The sequence below is a fragment of the Oncorhynchus nerka genome, unplaced genomic scaffold, assembly GCF_034236695.1.
Source record: "Oncorhynchus nerka isolate Pitt River unplaced genomic scaffold, Oner_Uvic_2.0 unplaced_scaffold_1081, whole genome shotgun sequence".
Taxonomy (NCBI): Eukaryota; Metazoa; Chordata; class Actinopteri; order Salmoniformes; family Salmonidae; genus Oncorhynchus; species Oncorhynchus nerka.
Genome location: NW_027040234.1, coordinates 182,176 through 204,522, shown reverse-complemented (window position 1 = coordinate 204,522; position 22,347 = coordinate 182,176). Strand labels below are relative to the sequence as shown.

General features: G+C 41.6%; 2 protein-coding genes across 2 annotated transcripts in view; both read right to left on the bottom strand.

The window, feature by feature from the left end:
- Window positions 1-429: 429 nt before the first annotated feature.
- Window positions 430-22,347, bottom strand: part of LOC115127106 (NACHT, LRR and PYD domains-containing protein 12-like) — a gene marked incomplete at its 5' end in the record, with an annotated part of 147,515 nt that continues 125,597 nt past the window's right edge. Inside the window, 5 exons of the mRNA XM_065016214.1 lie at window positions 430-1,218; window positions 1,690-1,736; window positions 2,061-2,234; window positions 2,962-3,135; window positions 4,489-4,662. Of these exons, the coding sequence (XP_064872286.1) occupies window positions 1,007-1,218; window positions 1,690-1,736; window positions 2,061-2,234; window positions 2,962-3,135; window positions 4,489-4,662 (781 nt within the window). The remainder of the gene's footprint in view (window positions 1,219-1,689; window positions 1,737-2,060; window positions 2,235-2,961; window positions 3,136-4,488; window positions 4,663-22,347) is intronic.
- Window positions 5,859-11,598, bottom strand: LOC135570137 (NACHT, LRR and PYD domains-containing protein 3-like). The gene is made up of 2 exons (XM_065016212.1): window positions 11,267-11,598; window positions 5,859-6,693 (listed from the first exon to the last, which is right to left on the bottom strand). The coding sequence occupies exons 1-2, from the start codon at window positions 11,460-11,462 to the stop codon at window positions 6,032-6,034; spliced, it is 858 nt and encodes a 285-aa protein (XP_064872284.1). The 5' UTR covers window positions 11,463-11,598; the 3' UTR covers window positions 5,859-6,031.

Here is a 22,347-nt window from a genome sequence, read left to right as displayed (position 1 = left end):
CTCAGCACAAGGTGCACCTCTGTGTAATGATCATGCTGTTTAATCAGATTCTTAATATGCTGTCAGGGATTATCTTGGTAAAGGAGAAATGCTCACTAACAGGGATGGAAACAAATTTGTGACTTTTGACAGAAAAAAGCTTTTTGTGTGTATGGATCCAGTGTGTGTCCTGTGTGTGTGTGTGTCCAGTGTGTGTGTGTGTGTGTGTGTCCAGTGTGTGTGTGTCCAGTGTGTGTGTTTGTCCAGTGCGTGTGTGTGTGCCCAGTGTGTGTATGTCCAGTGTGTGTGTCTGTCCAGTGTGTGCTTCAGTGTGTGTGTGTGTGTTGTGTGTGTGTTTATCCAGTGTGTGTGTGTGTGTGTCCAGTATGTGTTTGTGTTCGTTCTGTGTGTGTGTCCAATGTGGGTGCTGGGTGTGTGTGTGTGTGTGTGTCTGTCCAGTGTGTGTGTGTGTCTGTCCAGTGGGTGTGTGTGTGTGTGTGTCTGTTCAGTGTGTGTTTCCAGTGTGTGTGTGTGTGTGTGTCAGTCCAGTGTGTTTTCCAGTGTGTGTGTGTCCACTGTGTGTGCATGTGTCCAGTATGTGTGTGTGTCTGTTCTATGTGTGTGTCCAGTGAGTATGTGTAGGTGTGTGTGTGTCCAGCATGTGTGTCCAGCGTGTGTGTGTCAGTGTGTGTGTGTCAGGTTATTATTTACAGGGACACTGATGAGTCTTCATGAACATAAAACCCTGGATAGAGGGGCTCAGTGAATGAGGAGGTGAATGTGTACAGGTGGGTCAGTGTGTCAGAGGAGGCTCTATAGAAGGACAGAATGCCGGCTGACCAGTCCAGATACACTCCTACTCTGTGGGAGCTGGAGGAGCGGAAGTCTATGGTAGTGGTATTATCATTATTATTGTGACAGGCAATGTAACTCTTGTCAGAGCAGATCAGACTCCAGGACTTGTCATTACATCCAAGACAACAGTCATCAACCCTTCCTCTCCTGCTGATTCCTTTATATGTCACTCCTATTTCAGCCCCATTCTCCCACTCCACTCTACCTCCCAGTAACAGCGCCCAGTCAGAGCCTCTCTACACAGCACCTGTCTACAGTTCTCAAATCTCTCTGTGTGATCAGGATACGGTTGCTTCTCCTTCCTACATGTCAACTTTCTGTTCTCGTCAGAAAGAGAGAGGAGTCTGTTTACTGTGTTTAGGTCCAGTGTGAGAGAACAGACATCTGATGGATGAAACCAGACATAATATTAGAAATCATCATTCACATTAGAATGTTAACTCACTTTTCACTAAGTAATTTAATGTAGATGTTTCTAGGTATCGAAAGGAGAAGTTAAGGTAACTTGAGAATTGTTGAATGATCATATGTTATACTGTATGGTAATATAAACACACTTTTTCCCATTAATTGCACACACACACACACACACACAAACCTGAATGCATGCATCATGAACACAAACACAAATTTCTAACGTAACACGAACGCAACACACACACACACACACACACACACACACACACATTGTCAAAGCAACTCTTTGTAAACTTTGGTGTCCCTGATTTCTGCTTCTGTAGAACTACAGCTGATATTTAATTTGACCAAGTAAGTAATGATGGTGGTCTTTGACTTTGACTTAACTTGAATTAAGACTTAATCTTAGTAATTTTCTTCACAGCAGTCAACACTCACATTTTCTAAGCCCAGGTTTCATTTTGTTCTCTCCACCATGTTCCACACTGTAGCGGTAAGCAGAAGAACAGACAGCTATTGAGTGATACACACGAACTCTCACACATGTGTGTGTCCAGTGTGTGTGTGTTTGTATGTCCAGCGTGTGTGTGTGTGTCCATTGTGTGTGTGTGTCTATTGTGTGTGTCCAGTCTGTGTTTGAGAGGACGCACATACACTGGACACACTGGATACACACACACACACACACACACACAAACACACATACATTCAGCATATATATATATAAAGGGTGGTAAGAATGTTTGTCTTAACTAGCCTGATAAGTAAAACATGTCTGATATGAACATTGACATAAACCCTCTACATACTTGAGTTTCTCCAGTCTGCAGTGTGGATCCTCCAGTCCAGCAGAGAGCAGTCTGACTCCTGAGTCTCCTGGGTGATTGTAGCTCAGGTCCAGCTCTCTCAGGTGTGAGGGGTTTGACCTCAGAGCTGAGACCAGAGAAGCACAGCCTTCCTCTGTGACTAGACAGCCTGACAGCCTGCAAAGAGTCAAATCATATTAAAATCACACTGATATTCTTTGGTGGTGAAAATAGTGGCAGTATATTTTTGTAAATGTTCAGATACACATCAGTGTCCTGAAACCGGACATATATATTCAGAACTTAATTTATCATCATTATAATTGACAATTTATTAAAGTATGGCTTGTAGAGAGAAATATGTAATGCAAATATTTGAGTAGACTGACCAGACCAGTGTGGTAGCAGAATCAGAATTATTTAGCTAACATTGATGAATACATTTTCATAAGTGGGGAAGTTACTTGGGCCCAGAGAGGGTAGAGTTCGGGTTAGTCTGTGAATGTGTCTGTAACCATGTGAAGGGATGGTGTGATTAATGGGGAACCAGTTAGGTGGCTCCACAATGTCTATGTGCCAGTCACTCCTCTCCGTAAGCTTGTCCAGGAGGGGTTGTAATTTTTTATGGGAGTGTCTAGAATTGACAATTGATAGATGCCATTGGATGAGGTAATGTTTTGGTTCTAAGTGGTACCAAGAACAGGATAGGAACTTCGGTTTAGGAGACCAAACTGAACAATAATTTATAGCTAATGCTATAAATTATGGGATGCTCTTTTTTCTGGTAAAATGTTCTTTGTGTAATGTTCCTAAAACACATATGGTGTGGACTATGTGTGCCTGGTAAACACATGTGGATCTGGGTAACAGTTATTACTTGTTGACCAACTGCAGGAATACTGACCTCAGAGTCTCCAGTTTACAGTGGGGATTCCCCAGTCCAGCAGAGAGCAGCTTCACTCCTGAATCCTTCAGGTCATTGTTACTCAGATCCATCTCTCTCAGGTGTGAGGGGTTTGACCTCAGAGCTGAGACCAGAGAAGCACAGCCTTCCTCTGTGACCAGACAGCCTGACAGCCTGCAAAGAGTCAAATCATATTAAAATCACACTGCTATCCTTTGGTGGTGAAAATAGTGGCAGTATATTTTTCAACATATTCAGATACACCAGTGTCCTAAATGATCATAATATTAGTTGTAGAAAATTAATAGAACAAATATTTGAGTAGACTGACCAGACCAGTTTAAAAACCAGTATCAGTCAAAAGACAGACAGTGAAGTATCAGATTTAGATAGTATTGAGTATACAGTCCACACCATATCTATTTAGACAGTGAGGTATCAGATTTAGATAGTATTGAGTATACAGTCCACATCATATTGATTTTGACAGTGAAGCTAACATTTTAAACGTGGCTCTATACTCCAACATTTTGGATTTCAGATCAAATGTTTCATATGAGGTGACAGTATATAATGTCACCTTTAATTTGAGGATATTTTTAATACATACAGTGCCTTGCAAAAGTATTCATCACTGTCACGCCCTGACCTTAGTTAACTTTGTTTTATTTATTATTTTGTCAGGATGTGTGTTTTGTGAAGCATAGCGGTGGCAACGTCATGCTGTGTGGATATTTGTCATTGGCAGGGACTGGGAAACTGGACAGAATTGAAGGAATGATGGTGCCAAAAACAGGGAAATCCTTTAGGGAAAGCTGTTTCAGTCTTCCAGGGATTTGAGACAGAGGTTTAAGCTAAAGCAACACTCAAGTGGATTAAGGGGAAAAATGTTAATGTCTTGGAATGGCCTATTCAAAGCCCAAACCTGTGGTTTGACTCAAAGATTGCTATACACCAGCGGAACCCATCCAGCGGAACCCATCCAACTTGAAGGATCTGCAGTTTTACCTTGAAGAAGGTCAGAAAATCCCAGTGGCTAGATGTGCCAAGCTTATAGAGAGTGATTGCTGAAAAGGTTCTACAAAGTATTGACGTTGGCTCAAGATATCTGTATTTTTTCTTATTTCTTGTTTGTTTCACAATAAAACATACTTTGCATCTTCAAAGTGGTAGGCATGTTGTGTAAATCAAATGATACAAAGCCCCCCAAAAAATCAATTTTAATTCCAGGTTGTAAGGCAACAAAATAGGAAAAATGAAAAGGGGGATGAATACTTTTACAAGCCACTGTACATTTCTAAACAGTAAAACATATATGGAAATACTCTCAAATAAAAGGTGACATTCTGTACTGTCACCTAATAAGATACATTCTATCTCAAATCCAAAATGCTGGAGCAAAGCACCACATTTAAAACTGTAAGCTTCACTGTCCAAACACATATGGTGTGGACTATGTGTGTCTGGTAAACACATGTGGATCTGGTGAACAGTTATCACTTGTTGACCAACTACAGGAATACTGACCTCAGAGTCTCCAGTTTACAGTGGGGATCCCCCAGTCCAGCAGAGAGCAGCTTCACTCCTGAATCTTTCAGGTCATTGTTACTCAGATCCAGCTCTCTCAGGTGTGAGGGGTTTGACCTCAGAGCTGAGACCAGAGAAGCACAGCCTTCCTCTGTGACTCCACAGCCTGACAGCCTGACAAAGAGATTGTCATGAATCCACAAACACACTGTTCATTTAACGAGTAGTGTAGAAGGACAATGGTAGATGCATTTGGTTTATTCTCCCAATCAACATATAGATTCATCTTCCGTCTCCTAGAACTGTATTTGTCATTTTGTTATACTAATGTGTTATTCATTATGTATTTAAATATAATATTATTTTCTTATAATATATATTTTACTCTAATATTTCTTCCTGATGAATAGTTCTTAAAATGTACATTTATGTACTCACAGAACAGATCTGGAGGCTTTGACCACTGGCAGCAGCCTCAGAAGCCCTTCCTCTGATCTGGAGAATTTATTCAGGTCAAACACATCCATTTCCTTTTCTGAAGTCAGCAACACAAAGACCAGAGCTGACCACTGTGCAGGTGACAGGGTGGGTTTTGAGAGACTTCCTGATCTCAGGAAGCTTTGGATCTCCTCCACTAGAGAATGGTCATTCAGTTCATTCAGACAGTGGAACAGATTGATGCTCCTCTCTTGAGAGGAATTCTCCCTGATCTTCTCCTTGATGTACTTGACTGTTTCTTCATGGCTCTGTGAGCTGCTTCTTGAATTTGTCAGTAGACCTCGTAAGTACTTCTGATTGGACTCCAGTGAGAGGCCCAGAAGGAAGCGGAGGAAAAGGTCCAGGTTTCCTGTCTCACTTTGTAAGGCTTTCTCCACAGCACTCTTGTAGACAGTAACTTCAGACTCGTCTTTTGTTTGCAGTTTGTCCATTAGATTCTCATTGTTGTTGATGAATGAGAGGAACACATATACAGCAGCCAGAAACTCCTGAATGCTCAGATGAACAAAGCAGTACACCTTGTTCTGGTACAGCCCACATTCCTCTTTAAAGAGCTGTGTGCACAATCCTGAGTACACAGAGGCTTCATTTACATCAATGCCAGCCTCTTTCAGGTCTTCTTCATAGAAAATCAGATTGCCATTCACAAGCTGTTGAAAAGCCAGTTTTCCCAGTGACAGAATGCTCTCTTTATTCCAGTGTGGACCTGTCTCTTCTTTCCCAAGATACTTTTCATTCCTCTGTTTGGTATGAAACACCACAAGGTGTGTGTACATCGCAGTCAGAGTCTTGGGCATCTCTTCTCTCTTATGTTTCAGCATGTGTTCAAGGACTGTTGCAGAAATCCAACAGAAGACTGGAATGTGGCACATGATGTGGAGGCTCCTTGATGTCTTTATGTGTGAGATGATTCTGCTGGCCAGGTCCTCATCCCTGAATCTCTTCCTGAAGTACTCCTCCTTCTGTGGGTCATTGAACCCTCGTACCTCTGTTACCTGGTCAACACACCTTGAAGGGATCTTATTGGCTGCTGCAGGTCGGGTAGTTATCCAGAGGAGAGCAGAGGGAAGCAGATTTCCCTGATGAGATTTGTCAGCAGAACATCCACTGAGGTTGACTCTGTGACGTCACAACAGATCTTGTTCTTCTGGAAGTCTAGAGGCAGTCGGCACTCATCCAGACCATCAAAGATGAACAGAACTTTGTACTTGTCATAGTTGGAGATTCTTGATTGTTTGGTTTCCATTGAGAAGTGATTGAGAAGTTCAATGAAAGTGTTTTCCCCTTTCATCAAATTCAGCTCCCGAAAAGGGAATGAAAATACAAATTGGACATCCTGATTTGCTATTCCTTCAGCCCAGTCCAGAATGAACTTCTGCACAGAGACTGTTTTTCCAATGCCAGCGACTCCCTTTGTCAGCACAGTTCTGATAGGTTTGTCTTGTCCAGTTAAGGGTTTGAAGATGTCATTACATTTGATTGCAGTCTCTGGTCTTGCTTGTTTCCTGGTTGTTGTCTCAATCTGTCTCAGCTCATGTTCATTATTGACCTCTCCTGTTCCACCCTCTGTGATGTAGAGCTCTGTGTAGATCTTATTGAGGAGTGTTGGGTTTCCTTGTTTAGCGATCCCCTCAAAAAAACATTGAAACTTCTTCTTTAGATTAGATTTGAGTTCACGTTGGCAAATCACAGCAAGCTCATCTGAATCTAGAAATAACACAGAGGATATTAATATTATGTCTGTTTTAATGTCTACAGTATTGAAGGCCTGTTATAAAGTTTTAAATTACAATAATTTATTATCTTAACTGACTGTATAAATGTGTAAATGTTTTCATAATGCATTACAGACTGGTGTGACTGATTATATTAGTATCGGTATTATTGATGGTGTTATTCATTTTTTCTCTCTCTCTCAGTAAATTCAATATAGCAAGTAAAACACTGGAATGGTAGATTTGCAGTGGAAGAATGTGCAAAGTAGAGATAAAAATAATCGGGTGCAAAGGAGCAAAATAAATCAATAAATAAATAGAAAGCTAGTTGTTCGGGCTAAATTATAAATGTAGAGGTGCAGTAATCTGTGAGCTGCTCTAACTGCTGGTGCTTAAAAATAGTGAGGGAGATAAGTGTTTCCAATTTCAGAGATTTTTGTAGTTCTTTCCAGTCATTGTCAGCAGAGAACTGGAAGGAGAGGCGGCCAAAGGAAGAATTGGTTGAGCGCGTGCTACAGGTGGGTGATTCTATGGTGACCAGCGAGCTGAGATAAGGGGGGACTCTACCTAGCAGGGTCTTGTAGATGACCTGGAGCCAGTGGATTTGGCGACGAGTATGAAGCGAGGGCCAGCCAACGAGAGCGTACAGGTCGCAGTGGTGGGTAGTATATGGGGCTTTGGTGACAAAACGGATGGCACTGTGATAGACTGCATCCAATTTATTGAGTAGGGTATTGGAGGCTATTTTGTAAATGACATCGCCGAAGTCGAGGATTGGTAGGATGGTCAGTTTTACGAGGGTAAGTTTGGCAGCATGAGTGAAAGATGCTTTGTTGTGAAATAGGAAGCCAATTCTAGATTTAACTTTGGATTGGAGATGTTTGATGTGAGTCTGTAAGGAGAGTTTACAGTCTAACCAGACACCTAAGTATTCTAAGTCAGAGCCGTCCAGAATAGTGATGCTGGACGGGCAGGCAGGTGCAGGCAGCGATCAGTTGAAGAGCATGCATTTAGTTTTACTTGTATTTAACCTCTCGCTTCTACTCGGGACGCTTGCGTCCCAACTAGAGCTCTGGAAATGCAAATGCGCTACGCTAAATGCTAATAGTATTAGTTAAAACTCAAAAGTTCATTAAAATACACATGCAGGGTATCGAATTAAAGCTACACTCGTTGTGAATCCAGGCAACAAGTCAGATTTTTAAAATGCTTTTCGGCGAAAGCATGAGAAGCTATTATCTGATAGCATGTAACACCCCAAAAGACCCACAGGGGACGTAAACAAAATAATTAGCATTTCGGCGTTACACAAACCGCACAATAAAATAGAAAACATTCATTACCTTTCACCATCTTCTTTGTTGGCACTCCTAGATGTCCCATAAACACTATTTGGGTCTTTATTTCGATTAAATCGGTCCATATAAAGCCTAGATATCATTATATGTAGACTGTGTGATAAACGAAAAAAACATTGTTTCAAAACGTAACGTCATTTTTTCAAATTCAAAAGTCGACGATAAACTTTCACAAAACACTTCAAATACGTTTGTAATGCAACTTTAGGTATTAGTAAACGTTAATAAGCGATCAAATTCATCAGGAGGCGATGTAAAGATCATTAGCTGTCCGTCTGGAAAAATGTCCGGCTAGAAACTCAACGAAAATATCCGGTCCTAGACCTGAGGAGATACGGTGCCCTGCATGTGTTTGACCCAGAAAAAACTCGAAGGAAATGACAAGACTCTAGACACCGTGTGGAAGCTGTAGGTACTGCAACCTCAGTCAATTAATTGTGGTTCACCTTTATCAATGGGTTCAAGTAGCGCATGGATATATTTTCCCATTTTCAGTGATCAGTTTTTCCTGTGCTTTTCGATGTAAATGCCGTTCTAGTAAAGCCACAGCAGTGATTTAACCAGTTTTATAAACGTCTGAGTGTTTTCTATCCACACAGACTAAGCAAATGCATATACTATATTCCTGGCATGAGTAGCAGGGCGCTGAAATGTTGCGCGATTTTTAACAGAATGTTCAAAAAGTAGAGGGTCGACTTAAGAGGTTAAGAGCAATTGGAGGCCACGGAAGGAGAGTTATGGCATTGAAGCTCGTCTGGAGGGTTGTTAACACAGTGTCCAAAGAAGGGCCAGAAGTATACAGAATGGTGTCGTCTGCGTAGAGGTGGATCAGAGACTCACCAGCAGCAAGAGCGACATCATTGATGTATACAGAGAAGAGAGCCGGTCCAAGAGTTGAACCCTGTGGTACCCCCATAGAGACTGTCAGAGGTCCGGACAACAGGCCCTCCGAATTGACACACTGAACTCTATCATAGAAGTAGTTGGTAAACCAGGCAAGGCAATCATTTGAGAAACCAAGGCTATCGAGTCTGCCGATGAGGATGTGGTGATTGACAGTGTCGAAAGCCTTGGCCAGATCAATGAATACGGCTGCACAGTATTGTTTCTTATCGATGGCGGTTAAGATATCGTTTAGGACCTTGAGCGTGGCTGAGGTGCACCCATGACCAGCTCTGAAACCAGATTGCGTAGCGGAGAAGATATGCTGGGATTCGAAATGGTCGGTAATCTGTTTGTTGACTTGGCTTTCAAGACCTTAGAAAGGCAGGGTAGGATAGATATAGGTCTGTAGCAGTTTGGGTCAAGAGTGTCCTCCCCTTTGAAGAGGGGGATGGCTGCTTTCCAATCTTTGGGAATCTCGGACGACACGAAAGAGAGGTTGAACAGGCTAGTAATAGGGTTTGCAACAATTTTGACAGATAATTTTAGAAAAAAAGGGTCCAGATTGTCTAGCCCGGCTGATTTGTAGGAGTCCAGATTTTGCAGCTCTTTCAGAACATCAGCTGACTGAATTTGGGAGAAGGAGAAATGGGGAGGGCTTGGGCGAGTTGCTACGGGGGGTGCAGTGCTGTTGACTGGGGTAGGGCTAGCCATGTGGAAAGCATGGCCAGCTGTAGAAAAATGCTTATTTAAATTCTCAATTACAGTGGATTTATCAGGGGTGTGGGCAGCTGGGAGGAGGTGTTCTTATTCTCCATGGACTTTACAGTGTCCCAGAACTTTTTTGAGTTTGTGTTGCAGGAAGCAAATTTCTGCTTGAAAAACCTTGCCTTGGCTTTTCTAACTGCCTGTGTATAACGGTTTCTAGCTTCCCTGAACAGCTGCATATCACGGGGGCTGTTCGATGCTAATGCAGAACGCCATAGGATGTTTTTGTGTTGGTTAAGGGCAGTCAGGTCTGGGGGAGAACCAAGGGCTATATCTGTTCCTGGTTCTAAATTTCTGGAATGGGGCATGTTTATTTAAGATGGTTAGGAAGGCAGTTTAAAAAAATATCCAAGCATCCTCTACTGACGGGATGAGATCAATATCCTTCCAGGATACCCCGACCAGGTCGATTAAAAAGGCGTGCTCGCTGAAGTGTTTCAGGGAGCGCTTGTCAGTGATGAGTGGAGGTCGTTTGACCACTGACCCAATACGGATGAAGGCAATGAGGCCGAGAGCTTGGTTGAAAACAGCACAAGGGTATTTAGGGAGCAAGTTGGTTAGGATGATATCTATGAGAGTGCCTGTGTTTATGTAGGTTCATTGATAATTTGTGTGAGATTGAGGGCATCAAGCTTAGATTGTAGGATGGCTGGGGTGTTAATAACCTCTTGGATCTACCCCTCCCGGATCCGAGAGAATTGTCATCAACTACACTAATTAGCATAGCGCAACGGTGAAAAAATATTACTAGAAAATATTCAGATTCATGAAATCACAAGTGAAATGTAGCGAAACACAGTTTAGCCTTTTGTTAATCATCCTGCCATCTCAGATTTTGAAATTATGCTTTACAGCCAAAGCAAGACAAGCTAGCTAGCTGCGAGATCCAAATGTCCAGAGCTTTCAGTTGAAATCCGGGGATATGGAGAGAAAAATAGGTCCGGTATGTTCTGGTCTGAGTCGCGTTGTACAAAACTGGAGATAGCTTTTGGAGCTAAAGGAAAGCTGATGACCATCAGTCGTGGTTAGCTGAATACTAACCGTTAGCCAGTAAATTGGCTAGCTTCTGGCTAGGTTCTGGTTAGCTTCTGGTTAGCTTCTGATTCGCTTTTGGCTAGCTTCTGGTTAGCTTCTGGTTAGCTTCTGGTTAGCTCCTGGCTAGCTTCTGGCTAGCTCCTGGCTAGCTTCTGGCTAGCGTCTATTGTGGATTTCAGATTTGAGGTAAATCATATATTTTTTAAAATTGGTGAGGCGCGTTGCAGGAGAGTGTTTTGAAGATGAGTTTTTGGAAAAGAAAATATATAAAAGATACAAATACATGTAAATATATATAAAATAAAAAATATATATACACGGGACACGACAAGATGAGGACAAAGGACGTCTGACTGCTATGCCATATTGGTACAACATCCTTGCTGCTACTTGATGAGGTCACTAGGTGTTGTGTTAAGGCTGCTACAATATCATTGAGTTACACAGCTACTTTAGCTGTACTTTAGCTACAGCTTTTAAATGTTATAAAACAGCATTCAACATGAGTCAGACAGATCTTACATTTCTCCAGTGTGTCAGCAAGCTCCTTCTGGTTCATTTTCCTCAGGACCTGCGGTATGATCTTCAGAGCCCCCTCTCTGGCACTGCTCTCCTGCTTCTCATCTTCAGCATCCACCACTTCCTTATCCTGCTTCTGATTCTCAAAGCCTCTGGCACTTGAGGTAAACAAAAACAAATGTACGTAACAGGACCACATACACTTAATATGGAGGCCAGGTCTGTTTGATGACTCTGGGAAGACTGACCACTGAGAATCTCTGACTCTGATCTCTCCTTGTCACGCCCTGGTCTAAGTATTTTGTGTTTATCTTCATGTATTGGGTCAGGCCAGGGTGTGGCATGTTTTTTTATATGTGGTGTGTATTTATTGGGATTGTAGCTAGTGGGGTGATCTAGCAAAATCTATGGCTGTCTGGAGTGGTTCTCAATCAGAGGCAGGTGTTTATCGTTGTCTCTGATTGGGAACCATATTTAGGCAGCCATATTCTTTGAGATTGGTGGGGGTGATTGTCCTTAGTGTCTTTGTTCCTGTCGCTGTGTTAGTTGACACAAGTATAGGCTGTTTCGGTTTTCGTTACGTGTTTTGTGTTGATTTGTGTTATGTTTGTTTGATTAAACATGGATCGCAATCTACACGCTGCATTTTGGTCCGACTCTCCTTCACACCAAGAGAACCGTTACACTCCTGTTGGTTTCTGTGGACAATACATTTACATTTCTCATCCAGGAGTACACACACACACACACACACACACACAGGAGGGAATGTTGTGTTTGCTTAATATTGTTTCAGGACTATGAAAATGGACAAAAGGATTAGCATTACATTTAAGTCATTTAGCAGACGCTCTTATCCAGAGCGACTTACAAATTGGTGCATTCACCTTATGACATCCAGTGGAACAGCCACTTTACAATAGTGCATCTAAATCTTTTAAGGGGGGATGAGAAGGATTACTTTATCCTATCCTAGGTATTCCTTAATGAGGTGGGGTTTCAGGTGTCTCCGGAAGGTGGTGAATGACTCCGCTGTCCTGGCGTCGTGAGGGAGTTTGTTCCACCATTGGGGGGCCAGAGCAGCGAACAGTTTTGACTGGGCTGAGCGGGAACTGTACTTCCTCAGTGGTAGGGAGGCGAGCAGGCCAGAGGTGGATGAACGCAGTGCCCTTGTTTGGGTGTAGGGCCTGATCAGAGCCTGGAGGTACTGAGGTGCCGTTCCCTCACAGCCCGTAGGCAAGCACCATGGTCTTGTAGCGGATGCGAGCTTAACTGGAAGCCAGTGGAGAGAGCGGAGGAGCGGGGTGACGTGGAGAGAACTTGGGAAGGTTGAACACCAGACGGGCTGCGGCGTTCTGGATGAGTTGTAGGGGTTTAATGGCACAGGCAGGGAGCCCAGCCAACAGCGAGGTTGCAGTAATCCAGACGGGAGATGACAAGTGCCTGGATTAGGACCTGCGCCGCTTTCCTGTGTGAGGCAGGGTCGTACTCTGGGATGTTGTAGAACATGAACCTACAGGAACGGGCCACCGCCTTGATGTTAGTTGAGAACGACAGGGTGTTGTCCAGGATCACGCCAAGGTTCTTAGCGCTCTGGGAGGAGGACACGATGGAGTTGTCAACCGTGATGGCGAGATCATGGAACGGGCAGTCCTTCCCCGGGAGGAAGAGCAGCTCCGTCTTGCCGATGGATTATGAAAACAACAACAATAAATGGGAAAATGGGAGAGGAGAAATGACTAGAGACAGTGTTGTTTAACTCACTGACCAGGACCCATGAGTTCTTCTTACCTTTGTTCAGTAGAAAAGTCTCCCTCTCTAAACTCTGGAGGAGCTTCATAGACCCGTCACTCTTCATGGACACACAGCTGGGAACAGGGGAGGCTGGTCTCTCCTGCTTGATTGGGCTTCAACACAACAGAGACAAACATTACATCTCTCATCTACTCTGAGCTCAGATGGGGAAACATAAGAAGAGTTTCATTCCAAAACGCTATATATCACTTTTCAGAAATGTTCGTAAATTAGCTTTTAGTGTTTAATGTAATTATGAAAGTGATTGTTGTGTTTGTTCACTAGCTAATCATGGGGTTGTTCACTATCTAATCATGGGGTTGTTCACTATCTAATCATGGGGTTGTTCACTATCTAATCATGGGGTTGTCCACTATCTAATCATGGGGTTGTTCACTATCTAATCATGGGGTTGTTCACTATCTAATCATGGGGTTGTTCACTATCTAATCATGGGGTTGTTCACTATCTAATCATGGGGTTGTTCACTATCTAATCATGGGGTTGTTCACTATCTAATCATGGGGTTGTTCACTATCTAATCATGGGGTTGTTCACTATCTAATCATGGGGTTGTTCACTATCTAATCATGGGGTTGTTCACTATCTAATCATGGGGTTGTTCACTATCTAATCATGGGGTTGTTCACTATCTAATCATGGGGTTGTTCACTATCTAATCATGGGGTTGTTCACTATCTAATCATGGGGTTGTTCACTATCTAATCATGGGGTTGTTCACTATCTAATCATGGGGTTGTTCACTATCTAATCATGGGGTTGTTCACTATCTAATCATGGGGTTGTTCACTATCTAATCATGGGGTTGTTCACTATCTAATCATGGGGTTGTTCACTATCTAATCATGGGGTTGTTCACTATCTAATCATGGGGTTGTCCACTATCTAATCATGGGGTTGTTCACTATCTAATCATGGGGTTGTTCACTATCTAATCATGGGGTTGTTCACTATCTAATCATGGGGTTGTTCACTATCTAATCATGGGGTTGTTCACTATCTAATCATGGGGTTGTTCACTATCTAATCATGGGGTTGTTCACTATCTAATCATGGGGTTGTTCACTATCTAATCATGGGGTTGTTCACTATCTAATCATGGGGTTGTTCACTATCTAATCATGGGGTTGTTCACTATCTAATCATGGGGTTGTTCACTATCTAATCATGGGGTTGTTCACTATCTAATCATGGGGTTGTCCACTATCTAATCATGGGGTTGTTCACTATCTAATCATGGGGTTGTTCACTATCTAATCATGGGTTGTTCACTATCTAATCATGGGATTGTTCACTATCTAATCATGGGGTTGTTCACTATCTAATCATGGGGTTGTTCACTATCTAATCATGGGGTTGTTCACTATCTAATCATGGGGTTGTTCACTATCTAATCATGGGGTTGTTCACTATCTAATCATGGGGTTGTTCACTATCTAATCATGGGGTTGTTCACTATCTAATCATGGGGTTGTTCACTATCTAATCATGGGGTTGTTCACTATCTAATCATGGGTTGTTCACTATCTAATCATGGGGTTGTTCACTATCTAATCATGGGGTTGTTCACTATCTAATCATGGGGTTGTTCACTATCTAATCATGGGGTTGTTCACTATCTAATCATGGGGTTGTTCTCTATCTAATCATGGGGTTGTTCACTATCTAATCATGGGGTTGTTCTCTATCTAATCATGGGGTTGTTCACTATCTAATCATGGGGTTGTTCTCTATCTAATCATGGGGTTGTTCACTATCTAATCATGGGGTTGTTCACTATCTAATCATGGGGTTGTTCACTATCTAATCATGGGGTGTTCAATAACAGACATGTATTTGTTTAATGTTTATCACTTGATGATTTCATTTCAGAGAGACAAATAATCATGTTTTATTTCCTGAATGCTATATCTCTCATTCTCAGAGAAATCAATAGTACTGCTAGGTTTTATACAGTAATAATATATATCTGCCTCACTCTCAGAGAAATCAGTAGTACTGATAGGTTTTACACAGTAATAATATATATCTGCCTCACTCTCAGAGATATCAGTGGTACTGCTAGGTTTTATACAGTAATAATATATATCTGTCTCACTCTCAGAGAAATCAGTAGTACTGCTAGGTTTTACACAGTAATAATATATATCTGCCTCACTCTCAGAGATATCAGTAGTACTGCTAGGTTTTATACAGTAATAATATATATCTGCCTCACTCTCAGAGATATCAGTAGTACTGCTAAGTTTTACACAGTAATAATATATATCTGCCTCACTCTCAGAGTAATCAGTAGTACTGCTAGGTTGTACACAGTAATAATATATATCTGCCTCACTCTCAGAGAAATCAGTAGTACTGCTAAGTTTTACAGTAATAATATATATCTGCCTCACTCTCAGAGTAATCAGTAGTACTGCTAGGTTTTACACAGTAATAATATATATCTGCCTCACTCTCAGAGAAATCAGTAGTACTGCTAAGTTTTACACAGTAATAATATATATCTGCCTCACTCTCAGAGAAATCAGTAGTACTGCTAGGTTTTATACAGTAATAATATATATCTGCCTCACTCTCAGAGAAATCAGTAGTACTGCTAGGTTTTATACAGTAATAATATATATCTGTCTCACTCTCAGAGAAATCAGTAGTACTGCTAGGTTTTACACAGTAATAATATATATCTGTCTCACTCTCAGAGAAATCAGTAGTACTGCTAGGTTTTACACAGTAATAATATATATCTGCCTCACTCTCAGATAAATCAGTAGTACTGCTAGGTTTTATACAGTAATAATATATATCTGCCTCACTCTCAGATAAATCAGTAGTACTGGTAGGTTTTATACAGTAATAATATATATCTGCCTCACTCTCAGTGAAATCAGTAGTACTACTAGGTTTTATACAGTAATAATATATATCTAGGTTTTACACAGTAATAATATATATCTGCTAGGTTTTATACAAATTTAAGATATATATCTAGGTTTTACTCAGTCAAATGTAAAAATAAATACATGTTTAATAAGGAACTGTATAAATGATACACTTTGAAGATGAATATATAAATATTTAAATATAATATTTCAATGCAGTAACATGAGATCTGTATGTAAAACATTTACACATTTTATTCATTTCGCAGATGTTTTTATCCAGGGTCCAGTTTCCCAAAAGCATCTAAAGGCCAACTTCATCTTTAGAATCAAGAGCATCGTTAAATTTCTGAGCTGTTTCAAAAAACCATTGTTATTAACGTTGAAAACGCTAATCTAACACCTGTCTCAGACCTCTAGAACAGCTGAGTAATCTAACACCTGCCTCAGACCCTAGAACAGCTGAGTAATCTAACACCTGTCTCAGACCACTAGAACAGCTGAGTGATCTAACACCTGTCTCAGACCACTAGAACAGCTGAGTAATCTAACACCTGCCTCAGACCACTAGAACAGCTGAGTCATCTAACACCTGTCTCAGACCACTAGAACAGCTGAGTGATCTAACACCTGCCTCAGACCACTAGAACAGCTGAGTAATCTAACACCTGCCTCAGACCACTAGAACAGCTGAGTAATCTAACACCTGTCTCAGACCTCTAGAACAGCTGAGTAATCTAACACCTGTCTCAGACCACTAGAACAGCTGAGTAATCTAACACCTGCCTCAGACCCCTAGAACAGCTGAGTAATCTAACACCTGTCTCAGACCACCAGAACAGCTGAGTGATCTAACACCTGCCTCAGACCACTAGAACAGCTGAGTAATCTAACACCTGCCTCAGACCACCAGAACAGCTGAGTGATCTAACACCTGCCTCAGACCACTAGAACAGCTGAGTAATCTAACACCTGCCTCAGACCACTAGAACAGCCGAGTGATCTAATACCTGCCTCAGACCACTAGAACAGCTGAGTAATCTAACACCTGTCTCAGACCACTAGAACAGCTGAGTAATCTAACACCTGCCTCAGACCACTAGAACAGCTGAGTAATCTAACACCTCCTGACTCAGACCACTAGAACAGCTGAGTAATCTACCACCTGCCTCAGACCACTAGAACAGCTGAGTAATCTAACACCTGCCTCAGACCACTAGAACAGCTGAGTAATCTAACACCTGCCTCAGACCACCAGAACAGCTGAGTGATCTAACACCTGCCTCAGACCACTAGAACAGCTGAGTAATCTAACACCTGCCTCAGACCACTAGAACAGCCGAGTGATCTAATACCTGCCTCAGACCACTAGAACAGCTGAGTAATCTAACACCTGTCTCAGACCACTAGAACAGCTGAGTAATCTAACACCTGCCTCAGACCACTAGAACAGCCGAGTAATCTAACACCTCCTGACTCAGACCACTAGAACAGCTGAGTAATCTACCACCTGCCTCAGACCACTAGAACAGCTGAGTAATCTAACACCTGCCTCAGACCACTAGAACAGCTGAGTGATCTAACACCTGCCTCAGACCACTAGAACAGCTGAGTGATCTAACACCTGCCTCAGACCACTAGAACAGCTGAGTGATCTAATACCTGCCTCAGACCACTAGAACAGCTGAGTAATCTAACACCTGCCTCAGACCACTAGAACAGCTGAGTAATCTAACACCTCCTGACCACTAGAACAGAACAGCAGCTGAGTAATCTAACACCTCCTGACTCAGACCACTAGAACAGCTGAGTAATCTAACACCTCCTGACTCAGACCACTAGAACAGCTGAGTATCTAACACACCTGCCTCAGACCCTAGACACCTCCTGCCTAGATCAGCTGAGTAATCTACCACTGCCTCAGACCACTAGAACAGCTGAGTAATCTAGAACAGCTGAGTAATCCACCTGCCTCAGACCACTAGAACAGCTGAGTAATCTACCACCTGCATCAGACCACTCCACTAGAACAGCAGCTGAGTGATCTAACACCTGCCTCAGACCACTAGAACAGCTGAGTAATCTAACACCTGCCCCAGACCACTAGAACAGCTGAGTAATCTACCACCTGCCTCAGACCACTAGAACAGCTGAGTAATCTAACACCTGCCCCAGACCACTAGAACAGCTGAGTAATCTAACACCTGCCTCAGCAGACCACTAGAACAGCTGAGTAATCTAACACCTGCCTCAGACCACTAGAACAGCTGAGTAATCTAACACCTGCCTCAGACCACTAGAACAGCTGAGTAATCTAACACCTGCCTCAGACCACTAGAACTGCTGAGTAATCTAACACCTGCCTCAGACCACTAGAACAGCTGAGTAATCTACCACCTGCCTCACACCACTAGAACATCTGAGTAATCTAACACCTCAGACCACTAGAACAGCTGAGTAATCTAACACCTGCCTCAGACCACTAGAACAGCTGAGTAATCTAACACCTGCCTCAGACCACTAGAACAGCTGAGTAATCTAACACCTGCCTCAGACCACTAGAACAGCTGAGTAGTCTAACACCTGCCTCAGACCACTAGAACAGCTGAGTGAGTCATTAAATTATTTCTTGCCCTTCCGCATGACTTTATACACAGAAGATCTCTGCTAAACATAGAATCACATGGTTTATCAGTCTCTCTGTGACCACAGATGAATTCAGAACAAAGTTGCAATTGATTCAAACAAGGGACGTAAACAAATTTGCTTCAAATGAAAACCGAGATGACTGCATTAAACTATGAACTGTTGGCTTTAGGCCTATTTCAATCACATTGTTCAGTATATTGAGTTCTATTTTGCTACTTGTAGGCTACTCTGTAATTTGTCTCAATATATTTAATGATGTGTATCCTAACATGAACACAATGATGTGCTACTGTCTGTATTTTGTCTCAATATATTTAATGATGTGTATCCTAACATGAACACAATGATGTGCTACTGTCTGTATTTTGTCTCAATATATTTAATGATGTGTATCCTAACATGAACACAATGATGTGCTACTGTCTGTATTTTGTCTCAATATATTTCATGATGTGTATCCTAACATGAACACAATGATGTGCCAAATCTGTGATTTAGTGCATTTCTTGGGGGTCATTAGAATAACCGCCTCAGTATTTGCAGCCAGAGGGGATAATATAAACTGATCCGTGGTCAGTATTGTGACATAATTATAATGTTAAGAACATATTTCAATGGAGAAAGCTGATCTGAGAGCAGCGCTCCCTTTCTTTCCATCCTATCAGTATTGATAAATGCTCCACCAGACCTGATACCTTGTTGTGCTGCTGATCCAGTTTCTACTGGTCTGACTGAGGATATGAACTCTGACCTGTTCACCAGACGTGATGTGCCAAATATGGGATTTACTGCATTTTAATTGGGTAAGCATTAGAATAAGTCTCCTCAATCTTTGAAACTATAGGTGATAATAGAAGCTGACGTGTTCTTGTGCCTTGTAAATAAAGAAGAAAAGGAGTACCAGTACTGAGTCAATGTGCAGGGTACCAGGTAGTTGAGGTAAAAATGAGGCTATAAGGAGTACCAGTACTGAGTCAATGTGCAGGGTACCAGGTAGTTGAGGTAATAATGAGACTATAATTGAGGTAATATCCACATGTAGGTAGGTGTAAAAGTGACTACGCAATCTGGATAGAGTTTACATCTCCACATCCAGGAGCTCACACACACACACACACACACACACACACACACACACACACACACAGGGAGGGAATGTTGTGTTTGTTTACTATTGTTTTAGGACTATGAAAATGGACAAAAGGATTAGCATATGGATTATGAAAACAACAACAATAAATGGGAAAATGGGAGGAGAAATGACTAGAGACAGTGTTGTTTAACTCACTGACCATGACCCATGAGTTCTTCTTACCTTTGTTCAGTAGAAAAGTCTCCCTCTCTAAAGTTTATAAGTCTAAACTAAATGAAAAATTCTGCTTTGAACGTTGATTAACTTGTAACCTGAGTATTTCTGTATTTTCAATTTGGCGCTCTGCAATTTGGCACTAGCCTCCCACCTCCCATAAGAAGTTAAAGAGCTTGGTGGGTTTTTTCATTCTCTAATCAAGGCATGGGATTGTTCAATGACAAACATGCATTTGTTTAAAATCACTTGATGGTTTCATTTCAGAGGGACAAATAATAATGTTTTTTCCCACAAAATGCTATTCATCTGCCTCACTCTCAAATGTGACCAACCGGCTGAATGTTGTCTTATGTGGCAAAACTTGAAATTGTGTTTTTTAATTGGATAAAAGTACAGACTCAGTGTTAGAAAACTAAATATCATACACTACAGTTGAGGAACAATGGGAAAGTAATTATGTTTTGAAAGATGATAAACTTTGAGAAAATGTCCTTTGAATGTTTTGGTACCTACTGGAGAGCTCTTCTCTGTCTACAGGGCTGCTACTTTGGCAGATAATGTCACCCATCTAAATAAATAGTTTTTAATACATTTAACTCTTTAACTCTATTTAACTGTATGGTGTTTATGGTTTATGTCAGTTTCAATGTTTGTTACACTATAAATGGTTATTTAATGGTTGTAAGTGGTCAAATGAACCAGAACATTTTGTATTTTACAATTCTACTAATTATTCTAATTCTTCTACTAATTCTACTACTTTAGTAAGGAATTACAAATTTTTCAGTAGTATTGCAGTTTCTAAAAAGTTCAGCATAATTCCACAAATGACATTAGTTGTCTAATTCCAGTAGATGGCAGCATAAGAACACAAATCACCACGATAGTTTTCTCCCTGGATACACCACCATTTGGCTCTATATTTTCAATAAATATTTAGCAATTCAAAGTTATTAATTCACATACAGATATTGGTGAGGCAGCTGAGAAATAAAGTGTATTTTTCGGGTAACATTCCTTAGATCAGTCTCTAACCTGCCCTACCTATCCCATTCCAATTGCTAGACTTTCACATAGAGGTTTCCAGGTCACCCAGTTCAAACCACATTTGAAAAATAAAACACGTGGCTTGTTGATCAAGTGTTCAGCCTTGCAATAATAAATATAATAAAATAACAAAACAAAAACAGCAAAATGCTGAGACAGGTTTTGATTAACAAAATAATCAGTGCTATTTAGTACTATAATGGTATTTACTAACATAATATTATTACTAAAACAGTTTCTAAAATAATTAGGTTAAGGTTAATGCTAAAATAGGTAATACGTAGGGATAGATGCTGATGTAAAAGGGGTTTAAAAATGCATTTGATTGATTGTTAGGTTCAGGGATTTTAAGGTAAAAAACAGTATGGGTTTATAGCTCTCTTGCTCCTCCCTGTGGCCTTCTGTGGGTATTACATAACTCATTCACGACACCTGATAGGCTCATAATCTGAAGTAGCAACTGCGTCAGATCTACAAATCTGTCCTGTCCATTTGTCTTCTAACTCAGTGAAACTGCGCAGCATTCACTCAATCCGATGCCTACGAACGAACATTTTGATGCGTTTCAATTTACCCAGCAGCCATTTAGAAACAACAAGTCATCAAAACAAAGTGTTGTTTCTGAATTTAAAACACAAAAATGTCTTCTGGCTGTTTAAATCGGCCACGTCTTGAAAAAGAGAACAGGGACATGCGTTTTAGTTAGGTGTTTTAGTTTTCTTTTTCTGAAAACAAATATGGTTAACCATGACCAGAAAATGTTTTCCTGCAGTACCTCCACAGACCCCGGATTGAGAACCCTATATTAGTTAAAAATCTGAGAACAGTATTATTAAAGGTACCCATAACAACCATTTCTGACTAAAAACAAATGTGAACATTTTGGAAACATTTTATGTTATCAAAATTGTCATCTCACCTCTTAGCTTTGGTGTCATGTTCCCCAGAGAGACTCATTTTAGAGGCAGGACTCCCTCCTCTCTCTCCCCAGAGAGACTCATTTTAGAGGCAGGGCCCCCTCCTCTCTCTCCCCCAGAGAGACTCATTTTAGAGGCAGGACTCCCCTCCCCTCACTCCCCAGAGAGACTCATTTTAGAGGCAGGGCCCCCTCCTCTCTCTCCCCAGAGAGACTCATTTTAGAGGCAGGCCCCCTCCTCTCTCTCCCCAGAGAGACTCATTTTAGAGACAGGGCCCCCTCCTTTCTCTCCCCAGAGAGACTCATTTTAGAGGCAGGGACCCCTCCTCTCTCTCCCCAGAGAGACTCATTTTAGAGGCAGGGCCCCCCTCCTCTCTCTCCCCAGAGAGACTCATTTTAGAGGCAGGGACCCCCTCCTCTCTCTCCCCAGAGAGACTCATTTTAGAGCACTGACCCCTAAACAGAG

Excerpts from the sequence above, each read along its gene's own strand:
- LOC135570137 (XM_065016212.1), bottom strand. The coding sequence starts at position 11,462 with ATGTGGTCCTGTTACGTACATTTGTTTTTGTTTACCTCAAGTGCCAGA. Across the intron at positions 6,694-11,266 it reads TGCTGACACACTGGAGAAAT|ATTCAGATGAGCTTGCTGTG; the intron begins GTAAGATCTGTC and ends TGTTATTTCTAG.